The sequence below is a fragment of the Stomoxys calcitrans genome, chromosome 1 (assembly GCF_963082655.1).
Source record: "Stomoxys calcitrans chromosome 1, idStoCalc2.1, whole genome shotgun sequence".
Lineage (NCBI taxonomy): Eukaryota > Metazoa > Arthropoda > Insecta > Diptera > Muscidae > Stomoxys > Stomoxys calcitrans.
In genome coordinates this window covers 183,167,161-183,186,599 of record NC_081552.1, presented here as the reverse complement: position 1 = coordinate 183,186,599, position 19,439 = coordinate 183,167,161, and the positions used below count along the sequence as shown (strand labels likewise).

Here is a 19,439-nt window from a genome sequence, read left to right as displayed (position 1 = left end):
TTTGCCATCCTCAGAGAAGGCGTTAATCTCCTTATTACTAGAGCTGGTAAAATATCGATGGTACTATCGATATTTAATTTTTTGACTGAATATCGATTGATATTTTTCCGATGGATACTATGGCAAAAGCTAAATTTTTTGCAAAATTAATCAAAAATCAGCAATCCGACACTAAATATAGCCTTTAAGATACATTGCGCCGATACAGGGCACAATTTTCATTCGATTAGGCAACTGACTTTATTAACCATGTTTTTTTTTTTTGATCGGTTGATTAATATTGCTTCTATATAAATCGGTCTGCTGATTTTTACTTCTCATGTACGTTTGAAATATAGGCAATGGGAAATTAAGATAGTATCGATACTATCGATATTTATTATTACAACTATCGAAAATATCGATAGTTTGCCAGCTCTCCTTCTTGCACTGCCCTACTGTTATTGCCTTATGGCAATTTTACTGTCCGTAAAGATGTTCACACTCGACGTCCTCGCGTTGGCACCACACCACCTCACACATTCTATGATCGCCCGGATCTCCGCCTGCAGGACCGTTTAATGGCCAGCCAGTGTAAAACCGATCTTAGTCTCTGGGTTCTCAATGTAGACCCCCAGGCCCACTCTGTCCTCTAGCTTTGATCTTCAAGACGGCAATACTAGGATTTCGTCAATCCAAGACTATGCCACTGGCAGCAGTGCGTCGCACTCCACCTCAAGATTCATCTCAGGTATCCGATCGGAAACCTCTTCCCTTCCTTCCAGGATTCCTATCGTCGCTTCGATTATACCGCGATGGTATGATCCACCTTAGCGCAGAGGTTAGCATGCCCGTCTATGACGCGAACGCCTGGGTTCGAATCCTGGCAACATTTGTGACGTACTATGCCATGTAAAACTTCTCTCCAAAGAGATGTCGCACTGCGGCACGACTTTCGGACTCGGCTATAAAAAAGGGGGCCCCTTATCATTGAGTTTGATATTGTAATAGGTCATTTGTGGTGGTTACCCAAAGGAGTGGCGATCAAATCCCCCCTGTGGCGTGCCTTGTGCCACTTTCTGCCTTATAGTTATGTCATGGGACACACAATTTATCCACCTGTTCCTTAGCATATGGGTTTATGGGTACGTAATTAAGCAGAAATGTCGATTTTGGAGTGAAGCTGAGCCAAAAACATTGCAAGAGCTACCAATGCACCCAAAAAAAGTCACAGTTTGGTCCGGTTTATGGGCTGGTGGCATCATTGGACCGTACTTCTTCAAAGATTTTCCCCTCCACAATCGAAGGCATCGAAACGGGACCCGACAAGCTCTGTTTGGATGAGTCATCCAGTTGGACTGGGCTCATAGTGTACGCCAGCGGGGAAGGACGGAACTCAAAAACTACTTCGACAGCAGCAGCTAGTGAAGCATCTAAGGAGAAATCGTCCACAAAGCAAGTGTCCCGTGTCCTGAAGAAGAGTGGTTCTACTGCTTTCTCACCTGCCCCTCGATTCGCACAAAAGCTTATCATGGCAAGATCTAACGAATTTTGTGAGGAAGAACTCCTGGCGGAATCAGAAAACGAGGCTAACGGAATAGTGGTGGAAGTTCTGAACCCTGACTATGGTCCGGTTACTGCAGATAAATCTCCACCATTGTAAGGCCGTTTCGCCGATACTAAAGGTCCATCTGATGGGCGAGGGATTTGACGTGGCTCTCATCCAGGAACCATGGGTATGTGAACGAAGAATTCCGGGATTTAAACCACTCAAGGGCACGGGGAATGGACGACACAGAGCCTGAATTGCGGTTAGGTTGAAAGTTTCCCAGCACTCTAAGAGATATACTTCAGGAAGCTCTACGTGCAACAGTGAAGTGGGCTAACGAATGTGTTCTAGGTGTAAATCCATGCAAGACAGAAGAAGTTCTTTTCTTTCTTTTCTCCTTGGAAGGAGAGAAGGTTTCATTTACAGAAAGTACAAAATACCAAGTTGTATTTCTGGACAGGAAATTGAACTTCAAATCCAACATTTTAGAAAGGGCAAGAAGGCAACTTGCCCTTAACACCTGCAAGACAGTCATTGGCTAAAGTTGGGGGGGTTTAAACCACGTGTAGCCAGCGATGGCTATATACTGAAGTTGTGAGACTCATAATGCTATATGATCTGGTGGACGGCGCTTCGAAAGTCCACCTACTGTTCAATACTCAACATCACAACCGCACTGAGGACAACATCATCTGATGCATTGAATTTCATGCTACATCTTATGCCTCTGGACATTGTGGCTAGACAAATTGCTGCGACCACTGCCGTGAGGCTAAGGGAGCTTTCTCATTGGACACTGTGTTATACTTGCTACAAAGTCCGATGTTCCAAGCAGCGTCGATTACACGTTGCCTGGGCCGCTTTTTAATAAAAAGTACTGTTCTCCCTGGTAAAAAAAAAAAGTTACATAGACTTCTGTGCAGATGGTTTTAAAATAGACGACCAGGAAGGCTTTGGGGCGTACTCTAAAGATCTAGAACTGTTCATATCGAAAAGGTTACCCCATCACTGCACTGTGTATCAAGCGAAGGTCCTTGCAATTAAGGGACTGGTGGAATAGCTAACATATAATATCGTAACGACGATTGGCATACAAATATTCTCAGTCAGCAGGGCTGCCATTAAATCCCTGGAGAACGTATTTCTGAACACAAGAACCGCCCTCGACTGTCGTCGATCTCTAAACAAGATGTCTGAACAATACAAAATTCTCCTCTTCTGGGTGCCGTGCAAAAGAGATATCCTAGGGAAATGTAAGGCGGACGCGCTTGCGAGACTATGAACTTCCTTACACATTCTAGGGATACTGGAATCTGTGAGTTTGCCTCTAGCAACATGTAAGCTAAGTTTTCAGGATCAGGCCCGAAAGACAACGAATCATAGATTGTCACAAAGAGGGAGCTGTGAGTATTCCAAAACTATGTGGCCTGATCTAGACTTTAAGAGGTCTACCGCTTTGCTGTCACTGGCAAGAACAGACGTCTCATTCATTGTAGCCGTCATGACAGGTCACTGTGTAATCGGAAAACATGCTAATAGACTGAAGGTTGCCAGTAACTATTTACTTTGCACAAGATGTGAGGACATCGAAGAAGAAGAGGCCATAGAACACCTTTTGTGTGAGTGTCCCGCACTGGCAGTCAAAATGAGAATCACTTTAGATTCTCATTTCTTTGAGAACCTGCCTGATTTAGCGGAAGTGAACAGTAGCAAGTTGTTGGGCTTTTTAAAGCAATCTGGGTGGTTCAACAGTAGGAACTGGAAGGTATCTTCCTTTTTCTTCTGTTCCTGTGGAATGACAATGGACGAAAACGTCTAAGTGAGTCGGATGGGAGACTGCCAATTAAACCTAACCTAAAACCATTTTAAAGCACCTAAATCAAAAAGTCAAAATTGTTGTATGGAACATACCATACTCAACCCAGGATATGTCGATTTTAAAATACAATTAATTCAATTCATTCCAAACTCCCTCAGTTTATATGCCATAGAAGCGTTTAAACTTGGCATATACAATGTTATTCTACATTACTTGCCAAGATGTAGGAATAGAACAAAACTTTGTTACTTGCTGTTCTTTGGGAAGAACTTCCAATTTATTTTGCTGGGATTTTAGTACTTAACAAGGCTTTTACATGGTCGACAACATTGTAAACAGTGAAATTGAATATGTGTGCCACGTTGTAAAGCAGCAAACATAAATCCAATTGTCTCATTGCTTGCCTTTTAATCTTCAACTGGAGGGCTATGAAAATATGTTAACGGCTAATAAATGTTGTGCACTTTTTATTTACCTATGGGTAGGACCCTCAAACCATCGTGAAACGCATTTGCCATCCCCAATTCCCAGAAGTGCAAGTTGTCGTGAAATCGCAATCACCATCATTCGCTCAACGACATCTTTCAATGTAGTACGTACGTGTTACTAATGTCCTTCAATGTCACACAAATGTCCTCCTTCTTTGTCCTTCATCAGTGCTTTGACAAATGTTTACGATTACAGACTTAACAAGTAAAAGCGTGCTAAGTTCGGCCGGGCCGATTCTTACATACCCTCCACCATGGATCGCATTTGTCGAGTTCTTCTCCCGGCATCTCTTCTTAGGCAAAAAAGGATATAAGAAAAGATTTGCTCTGCTATTATTATATTATTACATGTTGGAGACCTGTGTAAAATGTCAGCCAATTCGAATAAGAGTTGCGCCCTTTGGGGGCTCAAGAAGTAAAATAGAGAGATCGATTTATATGGCAGCTGTATCGGGCTATAGACCGAATCAGATCATAATAAACACGTATGTTGATGGTCATGAGAGGATCCGTAGTACATAATTTCAGGCAAATCGGATAATAATTGCGACCTCTAGAGGCTCAAGAAGTCAAGATCCCAGATCGGTTTATATGCCTGCTATATCAGGTTATGGACCGATTTGAACCATACTTGGCACAGTTGTTGGATATCATAACAAAACACGTCGTGCAAAATTTCATCCCAATCGGATAAGAATTGCGCACTCTAGAGGCTCAAGAAGTCAAGACCCAAGATCGGTTGATATGGCAGCTATATCAGGTTATGGACCGATTTGAACTATACTTGGCACAGTTGTTGGATATCATAACAAAACACGTCGTGCAAAATTTCATTCCAATCGGATAAAAATTGCGCACTCTAGAGGCTCAAGAAGTCAAGACCCAAGATCGGTTTATATGACAGCTATATCAGGTTATGAACCGATTGGATCTATACATAGCACAGTTGTTGGATATCATAACAAAACACGTCGCGCAAAATTTCTTTCCAATCGGATAAGAATTGCGCACTCTAGACGCTCAAGAAGTCAAAACCCAAGATCGGTTTATATGGCAGCTATATCAAAACATGGACCGATATGGCCCATTTACAATACCAACCGACCTACACTAATAAGAAGTATTTGTGCAAAATTTCAAGCGGCTAGCTTTACTCCTTCGGAAATTAGCGTGCTTTCGACAGACAGACGGACGGACGGACAGACGGACGAACATGGCTAGATCGACATAAAATGTCGCGACGATCGAGAATATATATACTTTATGGGGTCTCAGACGAATATTTCGAGTAGTTACAAACAGAATGACGATATTAGTATACCCCCCATCTTATGGTGGAGGGTATAAAAAGAAACCATGACGCAGACTATTGACCAAGATATGAGAATGTGAAATCGTACAGAAATGAATACGAATGCGGCCATAGAAATTGTAAACACTTCTTAGCCAATATTTTTTTTATGGAGCGGAATTTATTGTCAGGTTTCGCACATAAAGAAGACTTTAGTCGCATTTAGCTACAGTAGTAGTGACAAAATCAAAATGTTGAGTGTAAGATGTTAAGGAAAAAAATTGAGTTTCATTCGAAATGTCACAGATATTCAAACCATATTTTTGACCCCCTTTTCAAACTTACCTACCGTCTTAGCTGTTATTGCTCCGATGGGCAGTTTAATGTCCGTAAAGGTGTTCATATTCGACATCCTCGCGTTAACACCACAGCACCCCACGATCTCCGCCTGCAGAACCGTATTATACCCAGGCAGTCGGCAACAGATCTTTGATCCAGCCGTGTTGTAACGTCAAATTACCTCAAGTTACCTCACAGAAATTTATTAGATCTGGGACTGAGGGAGTGAAACCCTTTTGAATTTGGTTTTATAAGTTTTATTAGCTGGACAGAGTCTTAAAGCTAAAAGGTAAGGGGTGTTTTACGGGGCACGGTCACTGAGGGGCTCGATGGGTCGGTTTGGAGCGGGCACACCTTAATACACGATTGGGCACTGGGGTTCGACAGCCAGTGGGTGACACGAGTCATACCCCAATACTCGGTTAGGCACTAATGGCTAGGAGGTACACACTTATACACGGCATTATTAGTGTGTGCCTCCTAGGAAGGTCACACCGTTGTGAAGCAAGATATTCGGGCACGGTAAACGAAAGAAGTCACACGCTAATATGCGCTACGATACGGGATTTCGTGTCAGGGGCACATCCTAATACATGACACTACTCGGGTCCACAGTGGAACGGCACGGGAAGGCGAGAGAGAACACTTCGCTGGTAAAAGGTGGGGTTTCGGTCGCGGGGGCAAGATAGTGGCGAGGAGCCACACCCTGTTATACGGCTCAGTATGCGGGTTGGTGGCTAGAAGGCACACCCTACTACATGGCACTATTCGGGCTAACTAGTTGACGACACGAGGAGGCGCGAGAGGGTACTCCGTTAATTAAAGTTGGGTTTCGGGCGCGGTGGCAAGAGAGCGCCAAGGAAGCACACCCTATTATATGGCACAATACGCGGGTTGATGGCTAGGAGGCACACCCTAGTACACGGCACTGTTTAGGTTCACTAGCTGCGGAACAAGGAGGCGTGAGAGGGCAATTCGTTGATCAATGTAGGGAGTCGGACGCGGTGGCAAAATAGTGGCAAGGAGGCACACCCTTTTATACGGCTCAGTACACGGGTTCGTGATTAGAGGCACACCCTAGCACACGGCACTATTCGGGCTAAATAGATAACGACATGAGGAGGCAAGAAAGGGCGCTCCGTTGATAAAATAGGGCAAGAGAGCGGCAAGGAGGCACACTCTTTTATACCGAATAGCACGCGAGTTGGTGGCTAATAGGCACACCCTAGTACAGGCCAGTATTCGAGTTCACTAGCTCTCCGTTGTTCAAAGTGGGGTTTCGGGCGCGGTGGCAAGGAGGTACACCCTAATGTACGACACTGTTCACACGCAAAGCTAAGATGCAAGAGGGCACTCTGTTAACACTAGGCTCTGGGCAACGAATGGGCACACCCTGTCTCGGAGATTCGTTGCGACTAAATTTTATATGCGCTCACCCTGGGCTTCGCCACGTACTTGTTTTGAATAACAACTCTTTTTTCTCAAACTCGAAAACAATTTGTTTACCACTTTTAAGCAGTAAACAGCTTTTGTTATTGCAGTTGCGGTTGCAAATAATTTTGGCGAAAACAAAACCCGTGTTGTGCCGTTGCAACTTGTCCCAAAAAGTTGTAACCAACTTTCGATGTCAACAAGTCATTGCGTTGTGTTGATGTCTGCTCACCGGCCGTTGAGGAGGAAACTGACCTAAATGTTATAGTTTGTTAATCGGCAAACTAGACCAACTCAACTCTCGCTATAAACGTTGATTTACTTAAAGCTACTATTCAATTTATTGATCTTAACCTAAAGTGTGGGCGAAAACGAAGCCTACTGACTTTCGTCGACACAATGTACCATGATCCTCAAGATAACAATACCAGAGTTCCGTCAATTCAAGACTGTGCCCCTGGCAGCAGTGTCTCGTACTCAGCCTCAAGTTATCATCTTAGGTATCCGATGGGCGCAGAGGTTACCATGTCCGCATATGACGCCAAATGCTTGGGTTAAAATTCAGCGGTGGTTTTCCCCTTACTTATGCCGGCTACATTAGTGAGGGATATTGACACCGCGTCCGGCCCCATTTCATTGAGCTTAAACTTCAATCGGACTGCACTCATTGAAATGAGAGAAGCATCTCAATTTCTTTAATGCAATGTCCATGGAAAATTTAGCAGTACTACCCAACAAAATGTGATGAGAGTTCGTATTGCACCCTTTAAGTACCTCATTTCCTGTCTTTTTCGCGTTTCTCACCGGACGTTGCCGTTCCGATGTGGGTGGCGGCGTCGGAGAGTCGAAAGGCAAATAAAGTGATACAATGTATCAGGGACATAGCAAGGCTTTTATTTTGGTGGGAGCATATTAGAACTACAATAGAATTGTAAAGAATATCTTGTCACTGCAATGCCTGATGTCTCGAAATGAGAATCTTTGCCTATCCTTGTCATCCCAATCTTTAAAAAGACAGCAATGTACAATGCATAAAACCCCATGCCTTTAGTCTTAGCCAAACTTGCCCTGGAGACTCTGTCAAGGCCCACCACTAAGGCCCACCGTTTTGACCTCCCTATGGAAGACCTCCAGTTTCTCCGCGACCAAATCTTGGTTTTGCTTGCTTGAGAATTTCAACATGCTTTCTGCCGTAAATTTGGTACCTCATCCTTTGATGAAGACCGTAGTATATGAATGGGGGTATATATATAGTATGAATGGGGGTATATTCATTTTGCCATTCCGTTTGATCGCCGTAAAGATCTAAGACGATCTAGACATGTCCGTCCGTACGTCTGTTAGTTGAAATAAGGAATCATGAATCCATAATATAATGTTTGGTTGATACCATACTTCTAAAGCCCTCACAATTGAGTGCCACTTATCATGATCGTTGGTCTAGAGGCTGGGATGACCCCCAGGCACATGGCGCCATAATGTGAGATTCGCTATACCTTTCATTTAAGAGACCATATTACTCAGATCACACCTTTCGTCGCATTACCTCTAACAACCCCATAGCGTATGTTGATAGAAAGACGACCATATGTCAAGCTTTTCACCACAGAATCCTTGTCTATATGGACATGGAATAAAGATATGAGCCCATCACATTGCAAAATACTGCATCCTCTCTCCTAGGATGCAGTATTTTGTAGTATTTCGGTCATTGAGTACAAATTATGCAAATGGAAAATTCGAATTTTCTTATGTACATGCCAGGATTCGAACCCCGGCTTTCAGCGTCATAGGCGGACATCATTTATAACCTGCTAACTTTTATACCCTATGCCACTACTGCCTTACAGGGTATCATAACTAAGTGAATTTGTTTGTAACACCCAGAACGAAGAGACACAGACCCATTAATAAGGATATCGATTGACTCAGAACCACCTTCTGATTCGATTTAGCTATGTCCGTCCGTCTGTCGGTCCGGCTGTTTGTCTGTCTGTCCGTCTGTTTGTCTGTCTGTCCGTCTGTCCATGTCAATCTGTGTTCAAAGTACAGGTCGCAGTTTTCGCCTGATCGTCTTAAAATTTGGTACAGGCATGTTTTACCGCCTAGAGACAAAGCCTGCTGAAATTGGAAAAAGGCGCTTCAGATTTGGATATAGATCCCATATATATATATTTGTCCAATTTGTAGCAATAATGCAATAAAATGGTAATTTGTTAACAGATTCTCCCGAAATTTGGCAGGAATGATTTTCTCTTGACACTCGACATTACTGGTGAATTTCATAGAAATCGGTTCTTCTGACTTCCAATATTTGCGCTAAGTATGGCGCAAATCGGAACATAACCCTATATAGCTGCCATATAAACCAATCTGGGATCTTGGATTCTTGAGCCTCTAGAGGACGCCATTCTCATCCGATTTGTACAACGGCTTCTCTAATGACCTTTAACATATGTGTCCAATGTGGTCTGAATCGATCAATTGCTATACAGCTTCCATATAAACCGATCTCCCGATTTTGCTTCTTGAGCCCCTACAAGGCGCAATTCTTATCGGAATGAACTGAAATATTACACAATGGCTTCTACAATGTTCGGCATTCATTTATGGTTCGAATCGAACTATAACTTAATATAGCTCCAATAGCATAACAATTATTATCCATTATTCTTTGTTTGCCTAAAAAGAGTTACCGCGCATAGAACTCGACAAATGCGATGTGATTTGTGTAGGCTCCCAATACCCACAACACCCTCACCTACTATAAATAGTGATACTCTTTCTATCGCACATCTCTTCCTCTCAACGCTAACCCTCCCATCCATGGCTTTGCATGAATTCTTAAAAAAAAAATCAACAACAATTTGCTTATTTTATTGAAAATAACTCCCTCATTTTTTTAAGGAACTAACTTTTTTACCCACCACCATAGGATGGGGGTATACTAATCTAGTCATTCCATTTGTAATACCACGAAATATTCATCTATTCATAAAGTGCATATATTCTTGATCGTCTCGACACTCTGAGTCGATCTAGACATGTGAGACCGTCCGTCCGTCGAAACCACGACAGTGGTCGAACGCGTAAAGCTAGACGCTTAACATGTTAAACAGATACTTAATAATGATGTAGGTCATTGGGGATTGCAAATGCGCCATATCGGTTCAGATTTAGATTGTGTTCTGTTATGACTTTCAACAACTACGGTCCTAATTGGTCTATAATCTGATATAGCTCTCATATAAATCCATCTCCCGATTTGATTTCTTTCATTTTCCACTTGCAAAGAAAATCTCCTATCAGAGAAGAAAGAGAAACAAACAAAAATTGCAAAACTTCTTCAAATTCGGTGCATCGACCGATTTGCACTTATAAGGCCATAGTAACTAAAATATTCACCGACCTGCAATATGAATGAATTCTTTTGTCACCGATATGCTCATCTTTTGCTAAATGTCATCAAAGTCGGTTCAGATTTAGATATAGCTCCTAGATATATGTTTCGCCCGATTTACAATTAAACGGCCGTAGTAACAACAGTTACCGTTACCGTTCTAAACACGTCTGTTAATTTTCATCAAAGTCGATTCGGTGTTCAATGTAGCTACCATTTATATATGTCGTCCGAGTTATGGAGCAGGTGTTGTGTATTGTAGAGTCGACTCCACCCGACTTTAGTCTTTCCTGAATGGTTTTAAAACAGTTTGTAGGGTAGAAATATTTTAAGACATACCGAACTTTTAAGCTGTGTCCTCCTCACTCCACAGTATTTATAACTTACCTGTAAAAAAGAAAAAAACAAATAAAAAATATAGTAAAAGGAATTGTCAACAAGGGGGGCTAGCTAAAGGTTATTCCCAGAAAAACAACTATTTGGCTTATTTGCGTTGCTAAGAATCTACAAATATGCTGCAAATTATGTTTCTTTGCAAAAATTTTACAAATAGTTGCAACGGCATGTTATATTGTAGAAGTAGAAGGAATTTTCAAGGTTAAATTCCATGGCAACTTTATGTTCATAGATATATTTTACACCTGCCACGACAAAGACATTTGTGACCATGATGTGGCAAACGCAAAAATACCCGCGAACATTCCATTAAGAAAGGAAAAGAAAAAAAAAAGAAAAGAAAAGAAAAAAGATACGTCCTATATATTAGCCCATTACCGATGAATAGGATGATAAATTTCCCACAAAATAGAGCTTTCTTAGAATAATTCTAGCTTAAGTTAGGAAAGAGAAAAGCAGTTCGTTGGAGAAAAGTGGAAGAACTATAGAATAAATAAATAACAATCTTGGGAACCCACCAGCATGGATTCTGCTAAGATATGGGAGCAATATCTAGTTATAAACCGAATTGGCCCGTACTTAGCTCAGTTGTTGAGAGTCATAACAGAACACTATATGCAAAATTTCAGCCAAATCGGATCAAAATCGAGGCTTGTAAGGGCTCAAGAAGTCAAATCGGGAGATCTGTTTATATGGGAGCTATAACATGTTCTTGACCGATTTGAACCGTACTTAGCACAGTTGTTAAAAGTCCTAACAGAACACTATGTGCAAAATTTCGGCCAAATCGGACAAAAATTGCGACTTCCAGCGGCTCAAGAAGTCAAATCAAAAGATCGGTTTACATTGGAGCTATATCTAAATCTGAGCCGATATGGGCCATTTGCACTCCCCAACGATCTACATCAATACTAAGTATCTGTGCAAAATTGCAAGCGGCTAGCTCTACGCGTTCGACCGCTATCGTGATTTCGACAGACGGACGGACGGATGGACATGGCTAGTTCGAACCAGAATTTCGTGACGATCAAGGATATATATACTTTATGGGGTCCTAGGTCAATATTTCGAGGTGTTGCAAACGGACTGACTAGATTAGTATACCCCCATCCTATGGTGGTGGGTATAAAAATTGGCTTGTCAAAAAACAGCATTTTTTTATGCCCTCCACCATAGGATAAGGGTGTACTAATTTCGTCATTCCGTTTGTAACACATCGAAATATTGATCTGAGACCCAATAAAGTATATATATATATTCTTGATCGTCTTGACATTCTAAGTTGTTGTAGCCTGTCCGTCCATCCGTCTGTCAGAAACACGATAATTTTTAATCATAATCATGAGCCGCTAGAGGACGCAATTGTTATCTGATTTGGCTTGCATTTTGCACCCAGCCTTTTATTTCCAACAACTGTGCCAAGTATGGTCCAAATCGGTTCACAACCTGACTTAACTCCCATATAAACCGAATTGTGATCTTGACTTCTTGGGCCTCTAGAGGGCGCAATTATCATCCGATTCGGATGAAATTTAGCATGAAATGTTTTGGTTTGACCATTAGTAACTACGCCAAGTATGGTCCAAATCCGTTTATAACCTGATATATCTCCCAAATAAACCATAATCTTGACTTCTACAGCCGCTAGAGGGCGCAATTGTTATCCGATTTGGCTGAAATTTTACATGAAGTGGTTTGTTCTAACTTCTAAAAACTGTGATAGATATCGATCAAATTGATTCATAACCTTTCATATAATTCGATTAAGGATCTTGCCTTCGTGAGCCTTTAGAGGACGCTATTATCATACGAATTGGCTGAAATTTTACATGACGCATTTTGGGTTCATCATCAACAACAGTGACAGTGACATAGGTATGGCCTAAATCGGATCATTTCCTGATATAGCTCCCATATTAACGGATTTCGGATCTTGACTTCTTGAGCCGCTAGAGGGCGCAATTGTTATCCGATTTGGCTGTAATTTTGCATGAAGTGATTTCTTTTAAGTTCCAACAACCGTGCCGGGTATAGTCCAAATCGGTTCATGACCTGATATAGCTTCCATATAATCCGATTTCGGATCTTGACGTCGTGAGCCTCTAGAGGGCGCGATTATTAACCGAATTGGCAGACATTTTACATGAAGTATTTTGATTTTACCATCAACAACTTTGCCAAGTTTGGCCCAAATTTGATAATTTCCTGATATTGCTCCCATATATACCGATCTCGGTTCTTCACTTCTTAAGCCCCTTCATGCTTAATTTCTGATTTGACAGAAATTTTGAATGAAGTTGTCTGTTGTGACTTCCAACAACAGTGCCATGAATGCACTAAATCGGTTCACAACCTGATATAGCTCCCATATAAACCGATCTCCCAATAATACTTCTTGAGCATCTAGAAGGAACAATCCTTATTCGATTTTGCTGAAATGTTGCACAACGACTTTTTCTACGATATATAACACTTTTCATGATACAAATATGGACCGAATTGGTCCATAACCCGATATATCACCCATATAAACAGATCTCCCGATTTTATTTCTTGCGCCAATATAGAGCTCAATTCCATTCCATTCCATTCAATTCCATTTTGGTCTCCAATAGTCAAACTAAGTATGCCCCCAATTGATTCATAACTTGGTAAAATAAAACAAAATTTCAAACAAAACATTTACATAGAAATGAAATTGTTGCGCTTTTTTTTTGTTAGTTTGACATTTTCATTTGGGTTCATTGCTTTAAGCGAAATTTTACATGTCCCGTTATCAAAGGCCCCCTAATCGCAAAATTCGTATAATATATATATTTGTGGTTAAATAACTTGGGGGAAAGCCCTACCCAAACGGACATGTTTACCGATTGGGACAATATGGGAATCAAATGAAAGGTATTAAAGAACAGAGATCGAATTGATATAAAAATGTAGCACCAGTTGTCGGTAGGTACCCCCACCACAAAAAAAAACCGAAATGTGCATGTATTTCGATTGGGACAAAATGGATATCAAAAGGTATTTGAAAGTATAGTACAAATCTGATTTGAAAATGTGTTCCATGGTGTCAGAGGGGCCAACACACCCTAAGAACTCTCCAACAGGCCATATTAACCGATTGAGACAATATGGGTATCAAACCCGGTGCTACCTCAACCCCAATACCCCCCTCAAATGATCAAATGAAAAGTCTTTGGGAGTAGATTACCAATATGGTATTCATCTTTGGGACAAAAAGTCTAGGGGTCGCCCCAACCGCCAAATAACCCCCAAATAGGACATGTAGGTCTATCGGGACAACTGGAGACTTTGACGAAAGGTCTTTGAGAGTAGACTACACTAATTTCCATGAATGTTTTTCTAAAAAACAAATTGAAAATACTTGTTGGTATGGGCAAATTTCCATTTCTATCCCACCACCAAAGGGTGGGCGTGTATTCATTTTGTCATTCCGCTTGCAACATATGGAAATATTTATATCCGAACCATATAAGGTATATATATTCTTGGTCCTCGTACAAATCTAAGACGATCTAGCTTTGTCCATCCGTCTGCTAGTCTGGTGAAATCACGCTACAGCCCTTAAAAACAAAGATATTGAGCAACATATGGAAACATTTATATCCGAATGTATGGAAATATTTATATCCGAACCCTATAAGGTATATATATTCTTGGTCCTCGTACAAATCTAAGACGGTCTAGCTTTGTCCATCCGTCTGCTAGTCTGGTGAAATCACGCTACAGCCCTTAAAAACAAAGATATTGAGCTGAAATTTTGCACATATACTTCTTTTTGTCCATAGACAGGTTAAGTTCGACGATGGGATATATCGGACTATATCTTGATATAGCCCTCATATGGAACGATCACCCGATTTAGGTTCTTGGGCTCATAAAAGCTGTATTAATTATTCGATTGGGCTGAAATTTGGCACAATGACTTGTGTTTAGATCTCCGACATTCCTGCTGAATATGGTCAATATCGGTCTGTATCTTAATGTAGCCACCATATAGACCGATCTTCCATTTTAGAGTCTTAAGCTCATAAAAGCTGTATTTATTATCCGATTTGGCTGAAATTTGGAACAATGGTTTGTGTTTAGATCCCGTGCTGAACATGGTCCAAATCGGTCTATATTTTTTTCAAAAATTATTTATTTATTCATCATCTTATCCCCCTCAGACCTCAGTTATATGTTCCAATTATTTTCGGTTTTTTTTTTCCAATGCTCGAAACTTCTAATGGCGTAACATGGTTTACTACTGACCATCCAATTGCTTTAGTCCACACGATTTCCTTGTGTCCAAAACAAGTGCTGCCGACAAGCAACTTATGGACTTTATCAGAAATTGTAGTGGCATGAGCGGATGACTTGTCATGGCTGTCAAGTATTTTGGTATAATAGATGTTCGAAATTGTCATTTAGTGATTGATGTGGCGGATGATTTAGTGGCGTTGTTTCGCTATCTACCTAACAGAATGCATGTTGATGCTTGGCAATTAGAAAATTATCAACGGGTCTGAAGAGGAGTGCCACTTTGCTCTCTAAGCAGGGTAACATAATGGAGCCAAACTGAGCACTTAGTGTTGGTGGAGACAATTGTACTCATCGCTATAGGATGGGAGATGTGTTTGTCATTGTCCGTGTTCGACAACAACAATGTGTCAGCCTCAGAGACATGGTTTATGTTATACTGAGGGCTACATAAAGGCAACTTCGGTATGGAAAGGGAACAGTTCATTACCAAGGAAGTGGAAACCAATGAAGTGCACGAAAAAAAGAACAAGAGCTTCTGAATACAACCATCAGCGTTTTGCCCAGTGTCTCTCAGACAAGCCACAGAGCCCGTAACCAATCGTTTATCACCCGTTTCAGTCACGTAGTGACCTCGGCCAGGCCACCGTAGCACAGAGGTTAGCACGTCCGCCTATGACGCTTAACGCCAGGGTTAGAATCCTGGCAGAAAAAATTTTGAGCGGTGGTTTTATCCCCCCTAATGCCGGCAACATTTGTGAGGTACTACGCCATGTAAAAACTTCTCTCGCAAGAGGTGTCGCACTGCGACACGCCGTTCTTAAGGGGGCCGCTTATCATTAAGCTTAAAACTAGAATCGGATTGTACTCATTGATATGTGAAAAGTTTGCCCTTGTTCCTTAGTAGCATGTTCATCGGCAAAATTTGCATTTTTAGTGACCTCGCCAATCATGTGTCCTGGGTAATAATGTCTCCTAGCCCGCAGTCGCCAGCGTTTCACCCAGTGTTACTCAGACAGAGGAGCCACTGAGCCCAAGTACACGCTTCCAATACCCCGTTTACCAACGCCAAGGACACGTTGCCACGTCGTGAGTGAATCACGTCTCCGAATCTGTTATAGCCAATATTTTGCCAGTGACTCTGAGATACAGGAGTTATTGAGCCAATGTTTGAGCATTCTATTCAGTCGTTTGAATAACGTCCCGGTCACGTGTGGCCTCCGCCACGTTGTGATTGAACCTTGTTTCTGTAACCATCACAGTCAGCGCTTTGCCCGGCGCTTAGGCACAAAAGACAATGGTCCAGTGACCGCGCATCCTATCCGTTTTCTTACCACCAGTCCCTGTCACATGGTGTCTTGTTGTTGTAACCACATTTTCATGTGGAGATGGCGATCCTCGTCAAGCTCCTTTAGGTGAGGAAACTCGTTCCGGTCCAAAGGACCGATCTCCGTGGAAACAAAGTGGTCATTTGTCATTTAAAGGCGCCATTAACTTCCCTTGTCATATCGAGCATCATAGGCACTCAGTATAGGTGCAAGAGCCGGTGCCACCCGACCTCTTACCGATTCTCTCCGCTTGATACCGGTAGCTCGCAGCTAAGCTTCTCGTGACAGCAAGGAACTCCACACAGATCGACCCTAAAAGTTCCAGCTTATGTGGTGCACACAGCTATCCCGTGCTCGGGTTCTCCGTAATCATAACAGCCAGCGTTATGCCTAGTGTTGGTCAAACACACGAGTCACTGAGTCATTGTTTGCCCGTAATTGTCGTCTTAGTAATTCAATTACGCCGTAAGTGAAACCCGGCTCTATAACCATAACAGCTATCGTTTTTGTAGTTCTCCGGCCAACATGTTCCGATATTCTAGTGCCTCAATCACGTCGTGAGTGAATCACGTCTCCGTTACCATAACTACCAGGGGTTTTCTAAGTGTCTCTCAAACAAAGGAGCCACTGAGCAATTGCTACTTGCGCATGTTTTTTGTCTGTCGGCAAACACGTTCCGATATCCTAGTAGCTCAATCACGCTCAATTTGTCGTCTGCCGGCAAATACATACCGACATCCTGGTATCACAATCACGCCGTGGGGGAATCACGGGTCTGTAACTCAAACACAGAAGCCACTGAGCTACTGCTATTGCATATTGTAATTGTTGTTCTCCAGCCAGCACGACCCGATATTCTAGTGCCTCATTCACGCCGTAAGTGAATCACGGCTTTATAACCATAACAGACAGCGTTTTTCCTAGCGTTGCTTAAACACAGGAACGATTTAGTCATTACTTGCGCCTACGAGTTTTTGTCGTAAGCCGGCAAACAAGTGGCGATATCCTAGTACCACAATCACGCCATGAGTGATTCACGGCTCTGTAACCATAACATCCAGCGTTTTGTTTAGTGTTGCACAAACAAAGGAGCCACTGAGCTATTGCATGAGCGTATTTGTCGTTCTCCGGCCAACATGTTCCGGAATTCTAGTGCTCCAATCACGCCCTGAGTGCATCACGTCTCCGTTACTATAACTGCCCTTAGGGCGCCCCAATAGCCGAGTTGGTAGCGTGCTTGGATTTCCAGTGGTCTGGCGCTACTGTGGTATCACAATGGACTTAAAATTGTGTAAGTGAGTCTGTAAAGGACTGTCACTCTTACCTAACCTAACCTATCATAACTGCCTGGGTATTTCTTAGTGTCTCTCAAACACAGGAGCCACTGAACCATTGCTTGCGTGTATTTGTAGTTCGTCGGCAAACGCGTCCTGATATCACAGTGCCTCAATCACGCCGTGTGTGATTCTCGTCTCTGTAGCAGGCAGCGTTTTTCCTAGTATTTCTTAAACACAGAAGCCACTGAGCTATTGCTATTGCATTTTTCGTTCTCCGGTCAACACGTCATGATATTGTAGTGCCCCAATCACGCTGTGAGTGAATCACCTATTGTTGCTCAAAAACCAGAATTCACTGAGCAATTGCATGTGCGTATATGTTGTCCGTCGGCAAATACGTCCCGATAGCCAAGTGCTTCAATCACGCCGTGAGTGAATCACGCCTTTTTAACCATAGCAGGCAGCGTATTCCTAGTGTTGTTCAAACACAGGAGCTTTTGAGTCATTGTGTGCGCGAACGAGTATTTGTCGTCTGCCTGCAAACACGTTCCAATATAGTATATTAATTAGCTAACTCACGCCATGAGTGAATCACATCTCTCTAATCATAACTGCCACCGGTTTTTTACGATATAATTTTGAAAATTGGACCACTAATGAAGATTTGGCAGCTCGAAAATTTTTTCGGAATGCTGAGGTGACCAGCTTAAGGGGCCTGCCAATAGGCGCACGGATCACCTAGGGTTTTGTGTGAGTGATTTCGATAACACTTCAGCTTTAAACATTTCAAATTTCAAAAAGTTTTCTCTATCCGTTCTCAAATGGCATATTTTTACTAGTTTTTTTCGATTTTCTCCCACCGTGTGCCGCAACCTTTCACAATGAAAATATTGAGCTGAAGCAGAAAATACTCTTGTTCATATGAAAGTTAGGTTCGAAAATGAGCTTTATCTTGATATAGCCCTCATATACACCGTCATTCGAATTACTATGACTATAGGCTTAGAAATATTTCTATGATATTGGTTATATAGAATTTGGCTTGGCCGAACTTAAGGCTTTCTTATAAGTTTTGATTTAAACTTCTGCCAACTTTAAAAGGCACACAACATAAAAAAATCCCAACATTGTGACAAAGTGACATTGATTTCACCATTTCCTTTAATGTTTTGCAGTTTGTGGTTTTATCGCTATTGGCAAATATTTGTTTAGGGATAGATACAAAATGGTAACATACACAATTGAATGGTTTAATCTCTACATCCTATTTTTTCCCTATCTCTTCTTTATCTTTTTTTGCAGGATTACATTACCCTACTGAATTACTGGGATACAGTTGTGGTATTTGCTGTACCCTTCACAACAATTGCCATTTTGAATACATTTACCGGTTGTACGGTTTGGAAATTTGCCACGGTCCGAAGGACTTTAACAATGCAGAAAATGTAAGTGGATAAAAGAGTAAAAAATCAATTATACCCCTAGATAGACCTTGAATTTTTTGTTGGCCATCAAAACTCGTATGTCATGCGTGGGACAACAAACAATTCAAAGAAAATAATCGACTCAATCTATTTTGATGGCTATGACTACTTTTGACCATTGACGATAGAACCCAGTTAGAACCCAAAAGACAAAACCGCCGAGAGGTGCCGTTAAAGTTTCGTAACCCTACACCAAAAACTATTATAAAAAGAACCTGTAAAAACTAATGTCCGGATTCTTTAAAGAAAAGGTTCAGCATGCCCACTGAAAAAATACATGGGCGAAATTATCAGCTTACAGCTAATGCGATGGATTGGGAGAAGCGTCAAGCAACACCGAAGGGTGTCGTATTGCATTGTAGCTGCCATGATAAGAGTCGTGAGTTTGGCTGTGG

General features: G+C 41.8%; 2 protein-coding genes across 6 annotated transcripts in view; one reads left to right on the top strand and one right to left on the bottom strand.

Moving 5' to 3' along the window:
* Positions 1–19,439, bottom strand: part of LOC106084960 (protein furry) — a 470,149-nt gene that overhangs the window by 160,364 nt on the left and 290,346 nt on the right. The window lies entirely within an intron of this gene.
* Positions 1–19,439, top strand: part of LOC106084961 (uncharacterized) — a 170,869-nt gene that overhangs the window by 74,499 nt on the left and 76,931 nt on the right. The window contains exon 3 of the mRNA XM_013248951.2: positions 18,863–19,005. Within this exon, the coding sequence (XP_013104405.1) occupies positions 18,863–19,005 (143 nt within the window). The remainder of the gene's footprint in view (positions 1–18,862; positions 19,006–19,439) is intronic.